The sequence below is a fragment of the Hylobates moloch genome, unplaced genomic scaffold (assembly GCF_009828535.3).
Source record: "Hylobates moloch isolate HMO894 unplaced genomic scaffold, HMol_V3 SCAFFOLD_17, whole genome shotgun sequence".
In the NCBI taxonomy this organism is placed as follows: domain Eukaryota; kingdom Metazoa; phylum Chordata; class Mammalia; order Primates; family Hylobatidae; genus Hylobates; species Hylobates moloch.
The window spans coordinates 267,528-287,985 of NW_026652292.1; the positions used below are offsets into that span (position 1 = coordinate 267,528).

The window sequence follows — 20,458 nt, forward strand, 5'->3', positions numbered from 1 at the left end:
TTCTTGATGAGTCTTGCTAGCAGATTATGTTTCATTAATCTTTTCAAAATTTTCAAAAATTCAAAATTTGACTCTGTTAATGGTCTCTGTTATTTGACTGTTCTAAACCATTTTCATGGATTTTTGACTCTTACCTATTTTTCTTTCCTTTTACTTACCTTAGATTTAACTGACTCTTCTTTCTCTAGTTTCTTGAGGAGGGACTACATACATACTTTTGAAACAGTCATTTTAAGCTCACTGGGATTTGATGCCGACCCTTCTGCTTGTGTGTAATTGGAAGTTTATTACACTTCCTGTGTCCTCATTATGATGCAATTTTGGGTCTGTGTAGCTACACTTGTTCTTACCATTCTCCATCATTTTGTAGAATGTGGGGGGGATTTGGATTTAGGTAACTGCCATTATCCTTGGCTGCCTAGCAGTCTTCAATACCAGTATTTCAAAAGCTCTTAGAAATTGATATTTATAAAGCCTAATAGAAAAATTAGCACATGACATACATAGGGCAGTTTTCCAAAGAAGAAATACAAGTTACCAGTGAATGCAGGAAATGTTTTTCAATCTCATTAGTAATCAAAGAAATGAAAACTATAATGATAAAATAATTTATCTCTTTTCAGAAATAATATATCTGTTTTCAAATTGGCAAAGATTTCAAAAAAAGAAAAAAGGAAAATAAAAGTACCCAGCATGGTCCAGATTTAAGGGAAATTAGTATATAATATACTGCTGATAGCCACAAACATCATGGGAGTTAAAGTCTCCAAATGTCTGTGTTTTAAAGACGCAAATGGAAACATTTATGAAAGCTGTGTCCAGGTGACTCAGCCCCCTCACCCCCAGCTTCTACCTCGTGCAGGATGTGAGACTGGGCGAGATATTCCACCTGGTAGCCTGTGCTTGCTCAGCGTCAGTGGCCATTGCTGCCATGGACAGATCCTGCAACTCAGAGGCCACTGTCTTTCCCGTATCCTCACCGGTGATGGCCCCGGGAAGCTGCTGCAGGGTGGGGCTGCAGGGCTCGCTTCTCAAGTAGAGGAAAATGTCACATCAAGCACAACACAGCCACATCCTTGCCTTCTCCATCTGCTCCCTCCAAAATCCCACAATAATTACGGCTATAACTGAGATTTAATAATCATGCAAATATTGTGAATAACATACACGAATGAATTTAACATCAAGATGAAATGAATTTCTAGAAAATTTTTTAAGATTCTGTAGTTAATGTAAGAAAAAATAAAGAATTGGCATACACTAACAATAAATACATCAACATGGTATCAAAGTCTGCCCCGTTTCATCCACCAGCTCCACAAAATGTGCCCACACTGGAGGGTCTTCAGGGTGAGGCGGACCAGGCCTTCCAGAAGCACATCACCCTCATCTTAAGTAGCTCCAGAAAATGGAAGGAAAGGTGCAGGAGCGACTCGTGTCTTGATGGTTGTGTATACTGCATGCAAAATATGGAGAGAAACTACAGGCCAAGTTTAAACATAGATGGTTAAGTGAGGTTAATCAATTCCAAGTGCATATTAAAAAGTCATGATCAAAGGGGCTTACCTCATAAAGTACAAGAATGCTGCATCATCAGAAAATCTATCAATCACACACTAAAGAAAAATTGTGATTATTTCACTAGGTACAGAAAAACACTTGATGAGTTCAATATTTTTCTCTCTCTCTCTTTTTTTTTTTTGAGACAGAGTGTCGCTCCATTGCACAGGCTGGAGGGCAGTGGTGCGACCTCAGCTCACTGCAACCTCCACCTCCTTGGTTCAAGCGATTCTCCTGCCTCAGCCTTTCAAGTAGCTGGGACTACAGGTGTGCACCACCACACCCGGCTAATTTTTGTATTTTTAGTAGAGACGGGGTTTCACCATGTTAGCCAGGCTGGTCGATGGAGTTCTATATTTTTCATAATAAAAATCCTTAGAAAAGCCAAAGGGTATTCCAGACAGTGTGTAGAAGGCGATACGTGGGCGGAAGCGTCTGCAGAAGAAAACAGAGAGCTCCTGCCTCGTCTTAGGTACCAAGTCTCACTGTCGCACCAAGACAAGGTGCACATAATTTTATATTTATTAGAAAAGGGGCCTTGTAAACCATGGCTGCCTTCTCCTGTTGCCTGTTAACTTGCAGCCTGTGACAAAATGGTAATAAATAAAAAGTGGGCATTTCTAGAGGTTATGAATATGGACTACAAAACAGGAGGATATTGTCGAAAATTTAAGCAAAGGATTCTTGCACTTTTTCATTTTGGGTGAGCCAATTCGATGTTTTTTTGTTTTTTCTTCTAGTCTCTTAATGGCTTTGCTCTGGTCGTGAGTGCAGAAGGGACGATATTTTATGCGTCAGCAACGATCGTGGACTATCTGGGCTTCCATCAGGTAATGAAACCAGAACAGCCCTCCAGTCTGTTAAGTGCTAGGTTCTCTTCCCTTTGTAAATGTTTGTTGTCTTCAAGGTTTGGTAATGCCTAAAATCAGGCTTTTCCTATCACTGAGCTCTTATCAGATAAAGATCTCCACACCCCAGCTTTGTCTAGGGCAGTGTTTCTTCCAGCCTGGCTTCGGGGTCTCAGTGAGAGGCCGCCCAGTGTCAGGGGTGTTCTGGTCTAAGGGAACCGCGGCGTGCGGACGGCGGCATGGTCTCCTCTGGCTCAGGCCCTCCGACAGGCCCCCTGCCCCACCGGCACCATCCCATTCAGCTGCTCCCAGTCAACGTGTTAACCCTCAGCTTCTTGGTGCACTCAGGACACAGCTTGCTGTGGAAATGCCCTTCCTGACGTGCGAGTGGTTCATCTGGAATGCTGCCCAGCCAGCCCCAGGTGGATGACTCCAGACTTCCAGGCAGAGAATGGGGTTGAGGCCTCGTCAGATACCAAGCCCTGGAAGGGCAACTCACGCGGGAAAAGGTGCGATAAAAAATCCCACCAGGCCGGGCGCAGTGACTCACGCCTGTAATCCCAGCACTTTGGGAGGCCGAGGCGGGTGGATCACAAGGTCAGGAGATCGAGACCAGGCTGGCCAACATGGTGAAACCCTGTCTCTACTAAAAATACAAAAATTAGCTGGATGTGGTGGCGTGCACCTGTAGTCCCAGCTACTAGGGAGGCTGAGGCAGGAGAATAGCTTGAACCCGGGAGGCGGAGCCTGCAGTGAGGTGAGATGGAGCTACTCCACTCTAGCCTGGGTGACAGAGCAAGACTCCATCTCAAAAAAAAATAAAAAAATAAAAAATAAAAAAAAATCCCACTCAAGGCCAGGAGGGGAGCAAGGGAGCTGTTTTTTTTGTCTGGGGAGGAGCTGGGGTCCCTCATGGAAAATCAGATGCTGGTTATAGAATTAAAATTTCTCCCACTGCACGGCGAGGACCCCCAGGATCTGGAAATCAGGCGTACTGCAGACTGATGAGATTACTGGAGAACCCAAAGAAGCAAAAATGGGGCCCTTTATCTGCACTTCCACAAGCCACTCCCACAAAAACACCCGCCCTGCAGACGAGCTCACGATGCCAAGGAAGCCATAGATGGTGAGCAGGGGCAGCCGACAGGTAAACAAACCGTGCTTCCTGGAAGAACTTAAGGAGCAAAGCTGTCCAAAGGAAACTGGCAAACAAATAGATTTAAAACAATAAAAGATAAACGCAGCAATTTAAAGAAAGCACAGCCTATGATGAAAAAAAGAACAGGTATGTTTGAGAAAGATCAAAACAAAACTTTGAAAAATAGAGAGTAGTATATTAGGGTTCAGTCTGGAGACAGAAACTGTGCAGAAATTTGAACAGTTTTATTGAAAGACTTATGACGGGTTTAGTGTAAGGAAGTGTTAACCAGTAGCACCGGCTCAGCAACGAAGGACTAAAGGGACTCTGAGGACACAGATACAGCAACAGAGGGGCAGCAGTGCCCGCAGGGCCCAGGCGGGGCCGTTGGAAACCCCAGCCCCACTGAGGCTGAGAACCAGACCCTCAGTGGCACGGGGTGGGGCCATGACCCGGGCAGTGGAGAAGTTCCCGAGATGTTCAGGCCAGGGCTGGCTGGTAGGAAACCTCCCTTTGGGACCCAGGTGAGATGCATACCTGGAGGCTGCTGGGCGCTGGGGGAAGCTGTGACACTGGGGGGTGCACACCGGCCCCAGGGGAAGCCCTACCCCTGCACTGCCCAGCACCTCTGCCTACGAGGAAATGGTCCCACAGCCAGCATTCATGCTGAGGGAGAGGCAGCACACAGTGATTAAAGCAAAAATCTCCCTGGTCGGGTGGGAGGCCTGGGGGCCGAACCTGCCTGGTCAGGTGGGGGGCCTGGGGGCCGAATCTCCCTGGTCGGGTGGGAGGCCTGGGGGCTGTGCAGAGCAGCAGGCAGTGGAAGCCACGAACCACCCCGCTCACCCACACTAGTCCCTGACAAGTCATTAGAATTCACGTCTGCGGAGGCCCTGAGGCTGTACAGTTTTATCCAATGTCCATGAGAGCCGGGATTTTGAATTTTTTCCCACAGCTGATGTCGCTGCTGCCTTGCTGGTGATTCTGCGAAGCAGCTCCTCTAGTCCGCCTCTGAGTTCAATCTCCTGCCCCTGAGCCCAAGGCCAGTCTCCCTGTGAACTGCAAGGACCATGTGACTGCCGGGCCCATTGCAGTGAGCTTGTTTTCTGCACCGTGGCTGTCTCTGTACACTGGATGCCTCCTTGGGATGGCCTCTCCCCCAGCATCCACGTGAAGGTGCAGCTCGTCAGCACGCCTGGGCCGGCCCTGGTGGAGGACGCAGGGGGACATGGCTGTGTGCAGGGAGAGGGAACACCGTGTGGTGGACATGGCTGCCAAGGGGTGTCCAGGCCACTGCCCTGTTGGGAACGCAGTGCAGGGTGGAGACACAGCTCTGCTGTCCCAGCAGCAACCTTGATGGCTCTGAGCCTCATTCCTGTGCCCACACAATGGCCAGCAGCGGTGTTTGCCTGCCAGGCTGTGGCCAGACCACGGGGCCACTGAGCAGGGGAGTGCTGGGAAAAGCCCTGGTGCCCGGCGTGGCGTCTCCTACCACAGAAGGACATCGCTTTAGGCGGCTGCTGTTGATACCACATGACCACAGGCTTTGCTGAGTGTGCCCTGCTATCTGTGGTTGGGGCACTGTCATCTCCTGATGCGCCCTATGAGAGGGGACCTGAAGTGACAGCTGGTGGGTCCCTCGTTCCCACAGATGGCACGAGCGTCTGGGTGGCCACCCGGCATCCTCTTCATCTCCATCTTCTGTCTTCAGATCTCATGGAGCTGCCGTGGGATGCTTCCTTTACACGCGTGGAGAGTAGTGGAGTGGGTCCGTTGGGTCCGTGTGCGTTTGCTGGGGTTTGGTGTGTCTTTCACCGTGGGGTGCGCTGAACGGGGGAGCACTCGCAGGACAGGACATGGGCGGACATGAGGGTGTGGCTCGGTGACTCTGTCAACCGAAACAGAGCAGCTTCAGCTTGGTCTGCATGTGCAGGGCCCGAGTCTAGAGAAGGCCACTTGCTCTGCCTTTTGCATGCTCAGAACCACTGTCAACTCTAGTCACTGCATCTGGAGCTGCCCGAGTTCTCCAGACACACCCAGAGCCGCTGCCTTTAGCCATGGCTCGATGGTCTCACTCCAGGGTTTGGCTTTGGGGACAGGGGCAGGTGCTGTGCAGAGCAGCTTTGATTCCAGGTCAGAGCTTGCTAATTGGACTTTTTGTTTTCTTGGCGCTTGGTCATTTTCCCCCAAGCATGAGAAGTGAAAAAAAAAAAAAAGTTTTGCCTTGATTGTGAGGAAATTGGTTCCAAATGCCATTAAATCAGGCATTGCCTCTAGTTGATGCAAAATATCTCATGAAAATATTAGAACAGCTTTGTGCTTGTGTGAGCTTATTGTGCAAAATGCTTTACAAAAAGTCAGGAACCAATTATTCCCGGTCACAGCATGAGTGCATAATGTCAGTGTCTTCAAGCTCAGCATGCTTAGTGATGCATAAACGGCTTTAGGCGTCTATTTTAGTTGCCATTGACATTTGTTGATTCGGTAAGTTGTTCGTTCTCTCAAAGATTAGAGCTCGTTGATCAGAGCAGTTAGAACCCCACAGGCATGGTTAGCAGATGTGTGCAAGCTTTTGCACAAAGAGGTAAAAATGTTAGCCGTTAGAGTGAGCAGCATATTAAAATTGGAAATGATTTTACTCTAAACTCCCTGAGTGGTGGTGTAAAACTGAAATGAAGACTGTCTTTAGTTGGCGAAAGGAGGGTTTGTTTTTGTACGATTTGGATAATGTTAACATCATGCTCTCCCCCTCCCATTTCTCCCACCACGTCTCTTGATGTCACTTTGTAGGAATCAGACTTTAAAAGATTAAGAAAGACTTAGGGCAGACATGCCACACTGATGATTAAAACACAGAACTTTGTTTCCTCAACCTAAACAGGATTCACATTTCACCCTGTCTTCAGATTTGCCTCAGTTGGAGAAGTCTTTCCAGCTCGCCTACGCCCTCCGTCACGTGTGCTGTCTGGCCTTGGTTGAGCAGCAGGCCCTTTCTCGCCTGTTGATGCCCTTTCTCGCCTGTTGATTCCCTTTTGTTACCTGACTTCGGGGTTGGAGATGATGGACGAGGCACTTGGGGAGGCCTGGGGCCGCTCAGGGAGGGTACTGGGGGTGGGGGTCACCTTCCGGTGCCTAAAAAGCTCAGGGTTGTCTATGGAAACTCATGTGAGGGCCATTTTGGTGTGGGTCACCAGGGCGGGGCTGCAGCTGCTCTGGTGCAGGAGGCGGCAGACTCCATGGTGAAGAGCTGGAGAGAGAGAGAGCTCCAGAAGATGCAGGGCCTCATGATCTGGTGCAGCACCAGCTACTGTGAGGACAGCCGGGTTCCCATGCAGCAGGTGCACCCAGGCCTCCAGCACTGCCATGTGCCACTGGCGCAGGCGCAGGCCTTGGTGACTGGTGAGTTGGAGAAGTCCCAGGACCACCTGGCTGGGGGCATCAGGCATTGCAATGACAAAGCCAGGTTCCCTAGATGCAGGGAGTGAGGGCTCCAGGTGAAGCAGCAGCTGCTGGCCACGTGACCATGGGTGCAGATGACCTTGTATGCCTCATCCTGACCGTGACCACAAAGCCGAAGGAGTCTCTCCCTTCTATTGGGAAATAAGTCTGCCTGTGGCCGTTGGAGCTGAGGGCAAGAATCTATTTTTTAAAAGGAATGGGATTTTTTTTTTTTTTTGAGACAGTCTTGCTCTGTCATCCAGGCTGGAGTGCAGTGGCACAATCTCGGCTCACTGCAACCTCTGCCTCCTGGGTTCAAGCAAGTCTCCTGCCTCAGCCTCCTGAGTAGCTGAGATTACAGGTGTGCACCACCAAGCCTGGCTAAATTTTGTATTTTTAGTAGAGATGGGGCTTCACCACGTTGGCCAGGCTGATCTCGAACTCCCAACCTCAAGTGATCCGCCCGCCTTGGCCTCCCAAAGTGCTGGGATTACAGGCGTGAACCGTTGTGCCCGGCTGGGAGTTTTAGTCTTTTAAGCAACATTTATAAATGAAGAAATTAAGGATGACAGCAAGTGTAAGGGGAACGTCGCTTGCCTCTGGACGCTGGTTCCTCTGCGTTTCAGTTCTAAAAAGCTGGCACTAAAACGTGTCAAGAGCTCGCACAGGAGTGTTTAGAGCCATGTTTCCCACTGTCCTGGCAAAGCCGGGGCCCTCCAAGTTGCCCAGCTCTTACTGCACAGGGACCAACAGGCTGGCCCATAAGAGCTGATGGAGTTGGTATTTCTGTTTGTTGCCAACCCCTGTTTACTGGAAGTGTCCCCACACCATTTTCCATAAGCTGTGAAACAAATGTCATAAGGTCTCTAATTTAGAAGGGGAAAGACCCAGGTTTCTGGGTCTCTGTTTCCTTGGTTTTGTGTTATGTATGCCAGGGTGTAAAGTGGATTTTAAGATGTGGAATTGGGAGGCAGAGTGGTTTGGATAAGAACTCTGAGAGGTTCCTTGTGGATCCCCTTTTTTGGCCATCGGGATGTGGATGTGCATTTGTTAAACTTCTCACATGCTGCATCCTTCAGCCTGGAGACCCTCTGGAAACATGAGAGGTGACACCATGGTACTTATGCAGCTAAGCTTCCCTCTGACGGGCCCTGAGGCTGCCGCCATAGAGCAGCAGAACCGTGCAGTTCCTGGAGGAGAAGGGGGTTTTGAATGAGAAATATTCCAGTATCCAGAGTGAACACTAAAGGGGGAGCCGTTGGCTACTTGATAAGAGAGCTGTGAAGTCCTGGATTTGGGAAAACCTGTTTTCATAGAACAGGATGGGATGGAAGCCTAAACCCAGCATTGCTTACCAGACCCTGAATTAACAGAGCCCCATGAAGACAATCCCCTGGTAACAGGAAGTCAAGGGAGAAAGAGGGAGCCCTAGGGCTGGGAGGAGTGCAGACTCCCCGAGCAAAGGCGGGGAGACCCCACAGCTCACCAAACACTAGCCGGGGGGCCTTCGCAGTTGAACGGAGGCAGCACCTGCAGATGCTGGGCAAGCTGCTTCGCTGCAGGAGGAAGCCAGTCTTGAGTCCTGGCTCACACCACAGACAGCTTCAGGGCATGATGGAAGTTTCCAGAAGATAACGGGGCAGAGCTAGATCTATGAGGAGAGATTTCTCAGGACAAAAGCCTTCCCCATGCGGAGAGGATGGAAGGGTTGGGCCTTGCGGTGTCCATCAGGAGGGCGGGATGGCAGCGAGGACACCTTGCATGAAAGGTGGCCCAGAAGGGACCGGGCACGGCAGCTGGACAGCCCAGTGGGGATTCCAGAAAGAGACACCTCCGGGCTGCACGCACCCACAGACGCACGCATGCAGCATGCACACATCCACGCACACACACGCAGCCACCCACCCACGCAGCACACACGCATCCACGCATGCACGCATGCAGCCACCCACCCACACAGCACACACGCATCCACGCATGCACGCATGCAGCCACCCACCCACGCAGCACGCACACATCCACAGACCCACGCACGCAGCCACCCACCCACACACGCGCACACACGCTCGCAGGGCTGAACACCCAGAATATACAAGATGCTCCTTGTTATGGTTCAGGAGGTGGAAAGTTGAAACCATAGCCAGAAACATGGTCTATCCGCCGCAACGACTAAAAGAGATACAGGGAAAAGGACAAACATTGGCCAAAAGGTGCAGCCGCTGGAGCGTTGGCGCCTTAACTGGAAAAGGAAACTCCCCGCCTGGGAGGCCGCTCTGGCGCCCGGCTAGTGCCGGGCAGGAGGCCCTTGCGGACCCAGCGGGCTCCTCGTCGGCAGCGCCCACCCCGCGGTTCAGCCACGGAGCGAATGCCGTGTGCACGCACGGAACGGGCGAGGTGCCCCCACGGTCGCGATGCGGGGCAGGGGGATGCTGGCGGGTACCCTCCCTCCACGTGGAGTCCGGCCCCGACTCAGAGGCACAGGCAGAAGCAGCCTCGCGGGTGCCGGCGACGCCCTGTGGCCTCATCTGGGTGAGGTCTCGCGGGGTGTTTTCTTGAAGGTGACTCACCCAACTGTGTGTTCATGATTGGGCGCTTTTTGGCCTAGGTTACCCTCCAGTCCTTAGGAAGGCACCACGGCCGCGAGGAGTGCACAGCGGGGAGGCTGGAGCGGCCCTTTTCACCTGGAGGGGTCCCTGTTCCTCTGTACACCGCTTTCTGTGACAGCGCGTTCACAGCAGGGAACTGCGGAGGCACAGACAGTAGAGTCCAGCCCCGTCAGTGAGGGCCACCTCCCCCTTCTGCCCTCCTGAGGCTGTGTCTCGTCTTGTTCGGGGAGCCCCGCGGGTCCTTGCCATTGGGTTGCTTGAAGATGCTCATCCCTTTAGGGTGACTTATTAGTTACATTCCTCTGAAGTCTTGATTCTTAAGGAGCTCCTCCTCCAGTTAGGAAGAACCACTGGGTTATCATCATGATAATAAATGCCGTTTAGAATCAGGTCCCCCTCAAAGAGTCCTGAGGTTCTAGCAGTCCCTGGCAGGGTTAATTATTCGGGGCCCGGGGGTGGCGGGCCAGGCTCCAGGTGCAGATGCCTGACTTTCTTCAGTTAGGAGAAGGGAGAGGACGGTGGGATGGCCGGCCTTCCTCAGGCGCGGACACGCTCACTGGCAGTGGTGACAGTTGAGTCCCCCTTGAAGTCAGTCTTTGTGGCCCACAGTGTCAGCCTCTGTCGCTAGACATGGACCCTGGGTGCCTGTGAGGGTCGGCCTCTGTGTCAAGGCCCAGCTTTGCTTCTGAGCAGGTGGAAGGAGAGAGGACTAGAGAGAGGCCTGTGAACTGGCACGTCCTTGAGGCATCGTGAAAGTGGGTGAAGGTTGAGGCCTGGGTGTCAGGAAGAAGGAAATCACAGGCCATAAGATGTGAAGTGATGGGAAACCGAGTCACAAAGAGTCCAAGTCAACAGGAAAGTGGATGTCTTGGCCCCAGAGTGTCTACGGCCCAGAAGATGCCCGTCTCTTAGCCTCCCGCTTGCCCCGAAAGGCTGGATGTGGGCACCACTTGGGCAGACGGGTGGGCGGGTGCTCCAGGGAGCTTAGACGTCTTCTCAGGAGGGAGCGGGGAACCGGCGCCAAGCGCCGTCCCTTCGGCGGGATTCTCTCCCTGTGGCTGTGACTTGCTTTGACAAGCAGAGTGGAAATTTTTCGGTTACTCATCGGTGGAATAAAATGTGTAAAGCCACTTGGGGTAAGGCTGAAGTAATCTTGTTGCACTATTTCAGACGGATGTAATGCACCAGAACATTTACGACTACATCCATGTGGACGACCGCCAGGACTTCTGCCGGCAGCTCCACTGGGCCATGGACCCTCCCCAGGTGGTGTTTGGGCAGCCCCCGCCCTTGGAGACAGGTGGGTGTCTGGGGTCCAAGTGAGTCAGCAAAACCTAGAGCAGGTCACATAACACGTCGCTGCCTCTGGAAACGACCCTGTCACGCCTTCTTGGTGGGCTTTGCCTTCCACGTTGACCTTAGCGCTGAATCTCACCTTTCTTCAGAGACGTCCTCCCACATGCCTCCCTGTCCTCTGGTTGGGCTGCCACCAGCTCCGTGTGGCTCGAGTGTGCTTCACTCCTGGTTGCTTTCCTGGGCTCTGCCAGGCTTGAGGTCACTGCCATTCTTGTCACCTCACCACAAGCTGCAGTCCTGGCCTCTTGTTTTGCAAACTCCCCTCAAGTCTCACGTCTGCCAGGAAGTTTCTTTGCTTCATACTAGAGTTATCCGATAAATGTCCCTGAAAGATTGTTGCTATTCAGAGTCGGTTACCCCTTTTTACAGAAGACCCCTGCACAGGGCTTGCCCCCAACCTCCCTGTGGCCCTGACTGGTAAGATGAGCCCGGCAGGTGTGGAGCTCCTTGACAGGCAATGACAGGTGGGGGCTGTGCTGGGACAGTTGCATCTGGGCTCTGAGGAGAGGCAACACCTGCCCGGGGTCCTGTGCAGAGGGTGGCTCCTGGGTTCTCTCGCACATATCTACAGAAGCCTAAAATAATTCACGGAAAGTTTCCACCATGACAGTATGATTGACCTTAAATCAAAACAGCAAAGCCCAAGCACTTACATGCAAGACCATTTTATAAAGCTAAAAACAAGCCAGATGAAACCATTGGTCCATCGTCGTGCATGCACATGTACTAAAAACGATGTTTTTAAAGGCAAGGGATGATGAAGGCAAAATTTGTCCGAGTGACGTCTAGAGGGATGCTGAGGGCGGGAGGATTGCACAATGATGGGGTTTACATGACCTGGCACGTGAGAGCCACGGGCATGTTTGTTGCATGCTCTGTGCATGCGGTTGCACGTGTGACCCATGTGTTTTGGCTTCTCCTACCGCCACACCCCTTGGCCCCTGTGGTCTTCAGGAGATGACGCTATCCTGGGGAGGCTGCTCAGGGCCCAGGAGTGGGGTGCAGGCGCGCCCACCGAGTACTCGGCCTTCCTGACCCGCTGCTTCATCTGCCGTGTGCGCTGCCTGCTGGACAGCACCTCGGGCTTCCTGGTGAGTGCGTGGGTCCTTGGCAGGGGGCTTCCGACATCTGGGATGCATTCTACCCTGGTGTGGAAGGAAACAGAGGTCAAGAGGGGGTGGGGGCGTTAAACCACATGTCCCTGGTGGAGGGGCGAGGGCCAGTGCTGAGCTCTGCATACCACGATGGTGTGGGGGTGTTAACCCACATGTCCCTGGTGGAGGGGCGAGGGCCAGTGCTGAGCTCTGCACACTGTGATGGTGTGGGGGGTGTTAACCCAGGTGTCCCTGGTGGAGGGGTGAAGGCCGGTGCTGAGCTCTGCACACTGTGATGGTGTGGGGGCTTTAACCCAGGTGTCCCTGGTGGAGGGGTGAGGGCCAGTGCTGAGCTCTGTGTGCCTGGCGATGGTGTGGGGCCATGATGCCTCTGGGCATGTGAGGGGAATGCGTGATGAGTCAACTGTGAGGCCTGCTGTGGTGGACAAGCCAGGTTGATGAAAATGTAAAACTCTGCAGTGGGTTTATACTCTAGTTGTACCTTATTTTAAACTTATTAAAAAAATTTTAAACATGCCCCACATCTGCCAAGGGCTGGGAGAGCCTCCGGCTCTGGCTGGCGTGAGTGGCTGAGCCCACGGCATCTGCTGAGCTTTTCAGTTTCACCCTCTTCTCTTGCAAGCAGATCCTTGGGGTTTTCACTTCTGCTATTTGACCATTTCTTCTTCCAGCTCCTCATTGCATCAGAGAAGTCCTCCCCATCAGACGTGTCAGGGCAAAGGCCTCCCACCCTGTCCCAGACCCCTGCCCACCTTGCAGGTCCCCCAGGCACTGTGCCCACCCTGGTCGCAGCACAGTCAGCCCTGGGTCACGGCCCCTCAGAGCCCCAGTGGTGGCCCTTGCTGTCTCCTGGCTGCAATTCAATGCCACAAGGCCCTCTGACCCCAGCACCCCACAAGGCCCTCTGACCCCAGCACCCCACAAGGCCCTCTGACCCCAGCACCCCACAAGGCCCTCTGACCCCAGCACCCTAGCTGGGCAGGCCCCCTGGGCTCGGCTTTCCACCCATTTGTGGACCCATGCCCTCCTGGAGACCTTGGGTGCAGACCGTCCTCACGGTAGAAGCACCTGTGGGTCTGCCTGTTTCTGTGCCTTTCCCACCCACTGGGTGCCTGGTGGAAGGACCAGCTCCCCACAGGCCCCAGATCTGTTGCCACACACACACCCCAGGGCACAGCTTTCATTTAGGTAGCTAGTGACAGTAAAGTTTTTATTTTATTTTATTTTATTTTGATGGAGTCTTGCTCTGTCACCCAGGCTGGAGTACAGTGGCGTGATCTTGGCTCACTGCAAGCTCTGCCTCCTGGGTTCACGCCATTCTCCTGCCTCAGCCTCTGGAGTAGCTGGGACTACAGGCACCCACCGCCACGCCTGGCTATTTTTTTTATATTTTTAGTAGAGACGGGGTTTCACTGTTGGTATTTTGTTCTAAATTTTGTGGAAATTAAGATACTTTTATTGGCTAAGGAATGTTGTTCGTTTTTTAAATTTATATAACCAATTCCTGGTTAATTAAAAACTCTTATTTCTAGATGACCCAAAATTGGAAGGATTTTACTGTGCAGCCACTGGAATAGAGTTTAAAATGAAATTGTCAAACAAAGAACTGAATGGAGGAAATAAGCCAGAGAAATTAGATTGATGCTAAAATGTTGCAATAAGGTTTATACAAATAAGTGTCTGATTCTGTTTTCCCATTAAAATCCATTCATCCACAGCACCATAAAGGGCTCCTGTATTGACAGAGAACACACCAAAACCCTGCAGGACCTCATGGCTCTTCCCGGCTTTCACCCTGAGTGGTGCAGTCTGGGCAATGCGGGTGTCACGGAAGCTCCCTAATGCCACCCACAGGGCCAACCGAAAATGGTAGTTTTTGAGATTCGGCTGAAGTTAACTTGGGAGCTTGAAATCAGCTGTGTTGGGAGTATTTATACAAAAGAAATTGGCAAACACTACATATCTGGGAATTTTTCCCCCTGGAGAGCTAGATGTTAAACATTTCCCAGCACACCACTGCCTTGAATCCCCCACACCAATTGTGTGACTGCTACACAGCAGGTGTTCATTATTTGTTTGATATATCCATGGACAGATGGAAAGATGGATGAATGGATGGATGGATGTTTGGATAGATGGGAAGGTGGATGGATGGATGGATGAGTGGATGGATGGATGAGAAGATGATGGATGGATGGATGGGCAGATGGATGGATGGATGGATGGGAAGATGGATGGGTGGATGGATGGGTGGATGGATGGATGGACAGATGGAAAGATGGATGAATGGATGGATGGATGGTTGGATAGATGGGAAGATGGATGGATGAATGGATGGATGAGTGAATGGATGAATGGGAAGATGACAGATGGATAGATGGATGGATGGATGAATGAATGGGAAGATGGATGGGTATGGATGGGAAGATGATGGATGGAAACATGGATAGATGGATGGATGGATGGGTGGATGTGAAGATGGGTGGGTGGATGGATAGATGGATGGGAAGATGATGGATGCATGGGTGGGTGGATGGATGGATGGGTGGATGGATGGAAAGATAGATTGGTGGATGGATGGATGGATGGATAGAAAGATGGATGAAATAAGGATAGAGAGAGGGTGGACCCACATTGTGGGGTCATTGTTCCATAGAAGGCAGGAGTACCCCTGAAAGCCCTTGGTAAGCAACTAAATTATACATCAGCCTTCCCTTTGTAGAGAGATATTTTATTTTCTTTTATAACAAACTCCTAGCTTACTTGCTGGCTTTTAAAGTCTCACCATACACCCTAGATAAATAAAATCAAGTTGTGCCCAAATTTTATGATTACAAATGAAGAATTAATAATTTGTAAATGGAGTGTTAAAGCTGAAACAATCCTCGGAGATCATCCAGTCCTGCAAATTCTTGCCAGGGGGTTGGCCGCTGGCCTGGCTGTGGGTGGGTGTGGCAGGTCCCGCAGGCTCAATTCGTGCCCACCTGCGCATGGGGTGGCACACATGAACGTGCACAAGCACACGCGGGAATGAACCTGTCAATTAAAGGCAGTCGCCACGACTCCAGAGAAACTGGGAATGGGGGATGGTTTCAGGACGATTCAAGCACATCGAATCACTGCCCAGGCCTGGGGGCCACACGCTTGGCAGCTGTGGCTCTGCCGTCCCGAGCCGCTCATGGTGAGCTGCCTCCCTGCGAGTTCCAGCTGCTGCCGTGCCCTTGAGTTCTGTGTCCTGTGACCACCTTGCCAGGCCACTTTGTGAACACGCCTCCCTCTCTGTCTTTAAAACACCAGACGATGCAGTTTCAAGGAAAACTAAAATTCCTGTTTGGACAGAAGAAGAAGGCACCGTCAGGAGCCACGCTCCCCCCACGGCTGTCGCTGTTCTGCATTGTGGCGCCCGTTCTCCTCCCCTCCGCAGCGGAGATGAAAATGAGGAGCGCGCTTCTGAGGGCAAAACCCAGGGCAGACACCGCGGCCACCACGGATGCAAAGTGAGTAGGACTCGCCCTTTACAGCCGCGTGGTGCCTGCTGGCGGCCCCCACGAAACACCTCCACGCTCAGTATTTTCTGTGTCTTCTTTCTTCATTTCCAGCCAGTAATAAAATAAGTTTTGTGTTGTAAAAGTCATTACACAACATAGGCAGCAACGATTAGATGAAACAGTGTTTTTCAAACTTGTATTTGCAAACCGGCACCAAACGTTGCCTGTATTGATTCATTCCTAAATTGTCCTGCTACAGAACCAGTTTCAGAATAAGTGCCCTGACCCTGTGTCCTCAAGGGAATGGGGGGTTGGCTGTGGCCCCTGCCTTTCTCCACCTCTTGGCTGCCCGCTCTTTGCACCGTCTGTCTATGGACAAGTGGAGGTGGTTCCTGGCTGCAAGAGATGCCGGAGAAATGCATCCCTGGTGGGCAGATGGAGGGTCAATGGCACAGCGGCCCCTCCAGCTGGTCCTCGTCCCTGGCCAACCCAGTCCTATCCCACAGCTTTCTCAGCCTTTCAGAAGTAGAAAACACCCTATTGGTCCCCGAGCTTGTTGGTACTAGGGACCAGTTTGGTGGAAGACAGTTTTTCCATGGACTGGGAGTGGGGGGATGGTTTCAGGATGATTCAAGCACATTACATTTACTTACTATGCATTTCATTTCTGTTTTATTATGTTGTAATATATAATGAAATAATTATACAACTTGGCATAATGTAGAACCAGTGGTAGCTCTGAGCTTGTTTTCCTGTAACTGGGTGGCCCCATGGTGGGGTGGGGGTGATGGGAGACAGTGACAGATCATCAGGCATCAGATTCTCATAAGGAGCTCGAACCTAGGGCCCTCCCTCACATGCACAGTTCACAACAGGGTTCACACTCCTGTGAGAATCGTGCCCCAGCTGAGCTGACAGGCAGCGGAGCTCCGGCGATCGTGCGAGCAATGGGGAGTGGCTGTAAATACAGATGAAGCTTCACTGGCTTGCCCATGGCTCACCTCCTACGGTGCAGCTTGGCTCCTAGAGGCCATGGACGGGTACCGATCTGTGGCTGGGGCTGGGGACCCCTGCCCTCGGGGATTCGTGCCTGTAGTTTCCTAGAATGTGTTAAGTCTGTCTTGCGTGCTGGGAGAGATGCAAATGCTGTGCCTATAGAAACTGTGTTCCACCTGCTGGGAAGACACCAGTGAGGCAGGGCTGGGCTGCCAGGATGCCAGAGATCCAACTTCCTCTCAGAGAATTATGCAGGACACCTTCCCCGGCCACCTGGGCGAGTTGCCGCTCCTGCCACTTCCTCCTGGGACAGCCTGATGGGGCGGGGCTGAGTGCAGGGCAGAGGGGTGGTCTGGGCTGGCCCTGCCCCCTGCCCCTCAGCCCCCTGGTCCTTGGCTGTTGGTGAGGTGCTCCTGCTCTGTGACTCCAAGACCCCCCGACTTGTCCTCCTCGGCCCCTCGGCGCTGCAGGCCCAGTCCCTGGTAACCAAGTGCAGCTCAGCCTTGCCCCGCGATCCTGCAGCCGCTATTGGGCAGCCCGCTTTGTTCATGGCCTCCCCTCTCTGTGGGTAGCAAATGCTGTGTGGGAAAGAAATCTTAGCAGGCATTGAATTCAGCTCCCCAGCCCAGTGGGAATCTCTGCCATAGCCCCCAGGAGTGATTGGCTGAGGCTGCACAAACCCCACACAGAAAACATTGCTGGGTTCAGACAGAACCTTGAGAGCAGATTCTTCCTGGTGTGACTCGAATCTCACTGCCTGGGGTTGCCACGGCCCTGTGTTGGCTGAGCGCTCTCTGCTCTGTTTGCCTTGCCCCTGGGTTATGGTTTCCAGATATATCCTGATTCCGATGCTTCTCCTCTGTGCATGGACAGCACCCGGGGATGTTCACAGCAGGTGGAGCCACGCAGACTGGAGGAGACGTCCCCGCCCTGTTCTGGGCGCTGCCTTTACCTGCTGTGGCAGGCGCGTTGGGGCGATCTTAAGTTGCAGTCGCGTGTGTTGCCTTGTGGTCTGACTTTGGATTCTACCTGCATTCCTTAACTTCCGTTAGTATTAAATTTCATTTTTTAAATGCAGTCTTGACTGACCTTGTCAGAGTCCAGGCTCCCAAACTAGTTTGAGGTCTGGGACTCAGCAGCACCCTGCATGCTGCCGTCCCTCCCGTTCTTTGGCGCCTTGGACGGGCCAGCACATCTTTTGTATTCACACCCGTGCCCTCTGTGGGAGCACCAGGATCCGCCACTGAGCCCCCTCTGGGAGGACCCCGTCACACACCTGCTGGCTTCCAGATGCAGAGGATACGGCCGAGGGCCCTTTCACCGCTGGGGGCCTGCTAAGGAGGACCTTGGAGGCTCTGGGGCCCCGTGCTCAGTGTCCAGGGTTGACTGTGAAGGGCTTCCGTCTGCCCCAAGGCCACCTTGCCGGCCATCACAGTGCTCTGTGTTGTGGGTGTGAGTTCCATCCTCACCTTTGACCTCTTTAAGATAACCATTTAGGCAGCTCTACAGTCTGACAGCAGCAGCGGTTATTTGAAGGTTTTCATGCTGTGTTGGTTTCCATGTTCGTTACTCATTTCTGCTCATGAGCGGCTTCTGCCTGGGCCCTGCCAGCCCCACCTCACTGCTGCTGCCTGAGGGTGGACAGAGGGCAGCTCCAGGGACGGCCAGGACACGGGCCAGCCTGCTGAGGCCCACACATCTCTGGAAGGTTTTTAATTAAATTTATGTACCTTATTTTAAAGGATGGAAATGTAAAGGGCAAGGGAGGAACACAGAATTCTAAAGGGAAAAGAAGTACACGCTACACAGGTGCACAGAAAGCCCTGGGGTCTCTGCAGGGTTCGGGCCCAGGTCTTCCGACACCTACAGGGACCACGCAAACCCTGGAACACTGCCCTCTGCTTACCGTCACCGTGGAGTTTCCACTGCACATGGCGAGCCTGGTCTTCCCTGGGAGTTCCCAGCCCTAGAAGCAGAAGGGACACATCCCCCCGGTGTCACAGCCAGGCAGGGCAGGCCTGGCCCTGTGTGCCCACAGCCCTGTCCTGGCCCTGGGTGGAACGTAGGTGTGCGATCACCAGCACAGGTGTGGAGCCGAAGGTCACAGCGCTCCTCCTGCGGCCTGGACGAGACCCCCGTGGGGCTGTGAGGGTGGGGTGGAGCACAAGGCACATAAAGCTGGCACACAGCTTCAGCTCAACAAGCATGTTATTCAAACTCAGAAGGGGGTAGAAAACTTGCCAAACCAAGAATACTGACTCCCACGTGCCGAAGGCTTTTGGAATTCTCCCCACCCTGCTCTGAGCTGGATTCAGAAGCCAGCTTTCAGGATACACCTTGTGGTCCACCAGTCCTGAGCCACAGGACTGTGGTCCAGGGCACCACAGTGGTGCAAGATGCAGAATAGAGCCCTGAGGCAGTGGCAGCAGCCCCCGTGGCCCCCAACAGCAGCCTCCAGCGGCCCCCAGCAGCAGCCCCCGTGGCCCCCAGCAGCAGCCCCCGTGGCCCCCAACAGCAGCCCCCGTGGCCCCCAGCAGCCGCCCCCATGGCCCCCAGCAGCAGCCCCTAGCAGCCCCCAACAGCCCCCCAGTCTCCCACAGCTTTTCCCACAGCAGTTTTGTGACATGATCTTGATCTGCCTGTTCCTGAAGCCCATTCTGTGAATTCCTCTGCTCGCCATAATTCACTGGGACCCCCACGTCAACACACCTTGTGCTTTGCAGCCATTCATGGACATAGATGGGGCATTGTGAGTCTTGTGTTAGACATGGGCCCCTGGTCAGCCTCTGGTCCTGGCCCTCCTGGAGGTGCCCAGAGGACAGAGAGGAGGGCAGGGCCGGGGCTGTGGCTGTGGGGTCAGTCAGATGGGTTTAAACTCAACTCTGGGACCTGCTGGTGGGGCAGCGCTACTTACTGTTTCCCTTTTGAAATGCAAAAGAAAACAGAATCTACCGAGGTGAGTTGTTGGGATTTAAGATTCGGATCAGTGTGATGCGTGTGTGGGTACACACATGTCCCATGCGAGTTGGTCTCCACCTCACCTCAGTGTTCACTTCCTGGAACATAACTTCCTGGAGTCATGAGCATGGACTGCATTTTCTTTCTGGCCTTCCAGGAAAAAAATATAAGCTCTAAAAATCATCCTACGATTTTATCCTTCTACTTTCTGAAGCAAATTCATTAGCTCTTCATTGGCCTGAAAAGTGACATGACAGTATTTTCAGAAAATCTGTAACTGAGAAAATAACCTTCCACGCTATAAAGAATTAAACAAGAGTGAATTATTGTTTCTGTCTTCACTGCTCAGGTGTGACAGCAATACCTGTCATTATTAATTTCTACCATCGACACGTTTATCCACATGTCAGCTTGTTCATCTGTCACATGTCACATGTTCATCTGTGTTCTTCACAGAGTGAAAGCCACCACCAGTCTGTGTGAATCGGAACTGCATGGAAAACCCAATTACTCAGCAGGTACTTAGAACATTTCTTATCTGATCTTTTCCACGTGGGTAAAATGTGTTTCTGCCCTTGGAGAGCTTCCCCGCCCAGTGGAGACGTTGGCGTATTCCATGGAAAAGCCATTTTGCAGACACTTGGTGTCTGTCCTGCTGTGGACAAGTGCCGTTCCCGGGCTCTGGTCTGTGCATTTCTGAGGAGCCGATGGGTCCTGCCTTGCTGAGAACAAGCAACCGTCTTCCAGGAGCTCCTCGGCTCGCACCGTGACGGCCTCCTCCCCCTCTAAACCCCAACAGGAAGGAGCAGCAGAGAGAGCGGCGTTTTGGTGCTCAGGGAGCAGACTGACTCTGGCCGATGGGCACAGGTTCCCGCCAGGGCCCCATGCCTGTGCCTCCGGGGCGGCCCCGACCTTGTGCTCGACCCCAAGGGGGGCTCAGGGTAAGTGGTGCCAG

The 20,458-nt window shown here is 52.6% G+C and overlaps 1 protein-coding gene across 2 annotated transcripts in view; it reads left to right on the forward strand.

The window, feature by feature from the left end:
• Window positions 1-20,458, forward strand: part of AHRR (aryl hydrocarbon receptor repressor) — a 107,820-nt gene that overhangs the window by 82,184 nt on the left and 5,178 nt on the right. For both annotated transcript variants that reach the window (XM_058430022.1, XM_058430023.1), the window contains 6 exons: window positions 2,301-2,390; window positions 10,761-10,890; window positions 11,901-12,037; window positions 15,359-15,558; window positions 19,960-20,021; window positions 20,303-20,444. In XM_058430022.1, coding sequence (XP_058286005.1) covers window positions 2,301-2,390; window positions 10,761-10,890; window positions 11,901-12,037; window positions 15,359-15,558; window positions 19,960-20,021; window positions 20,303-20,444 — 761 coding nt within the window. The remainder of the gene's footprint in view (window positions 1-2,300; window positions 2,391-10,760; window positions 10,891-11,900; window positions 12,038-15,358; window positions 15,559-19,959; window positions 20,022-20,302; window positions 20,445-20,458) is intronic.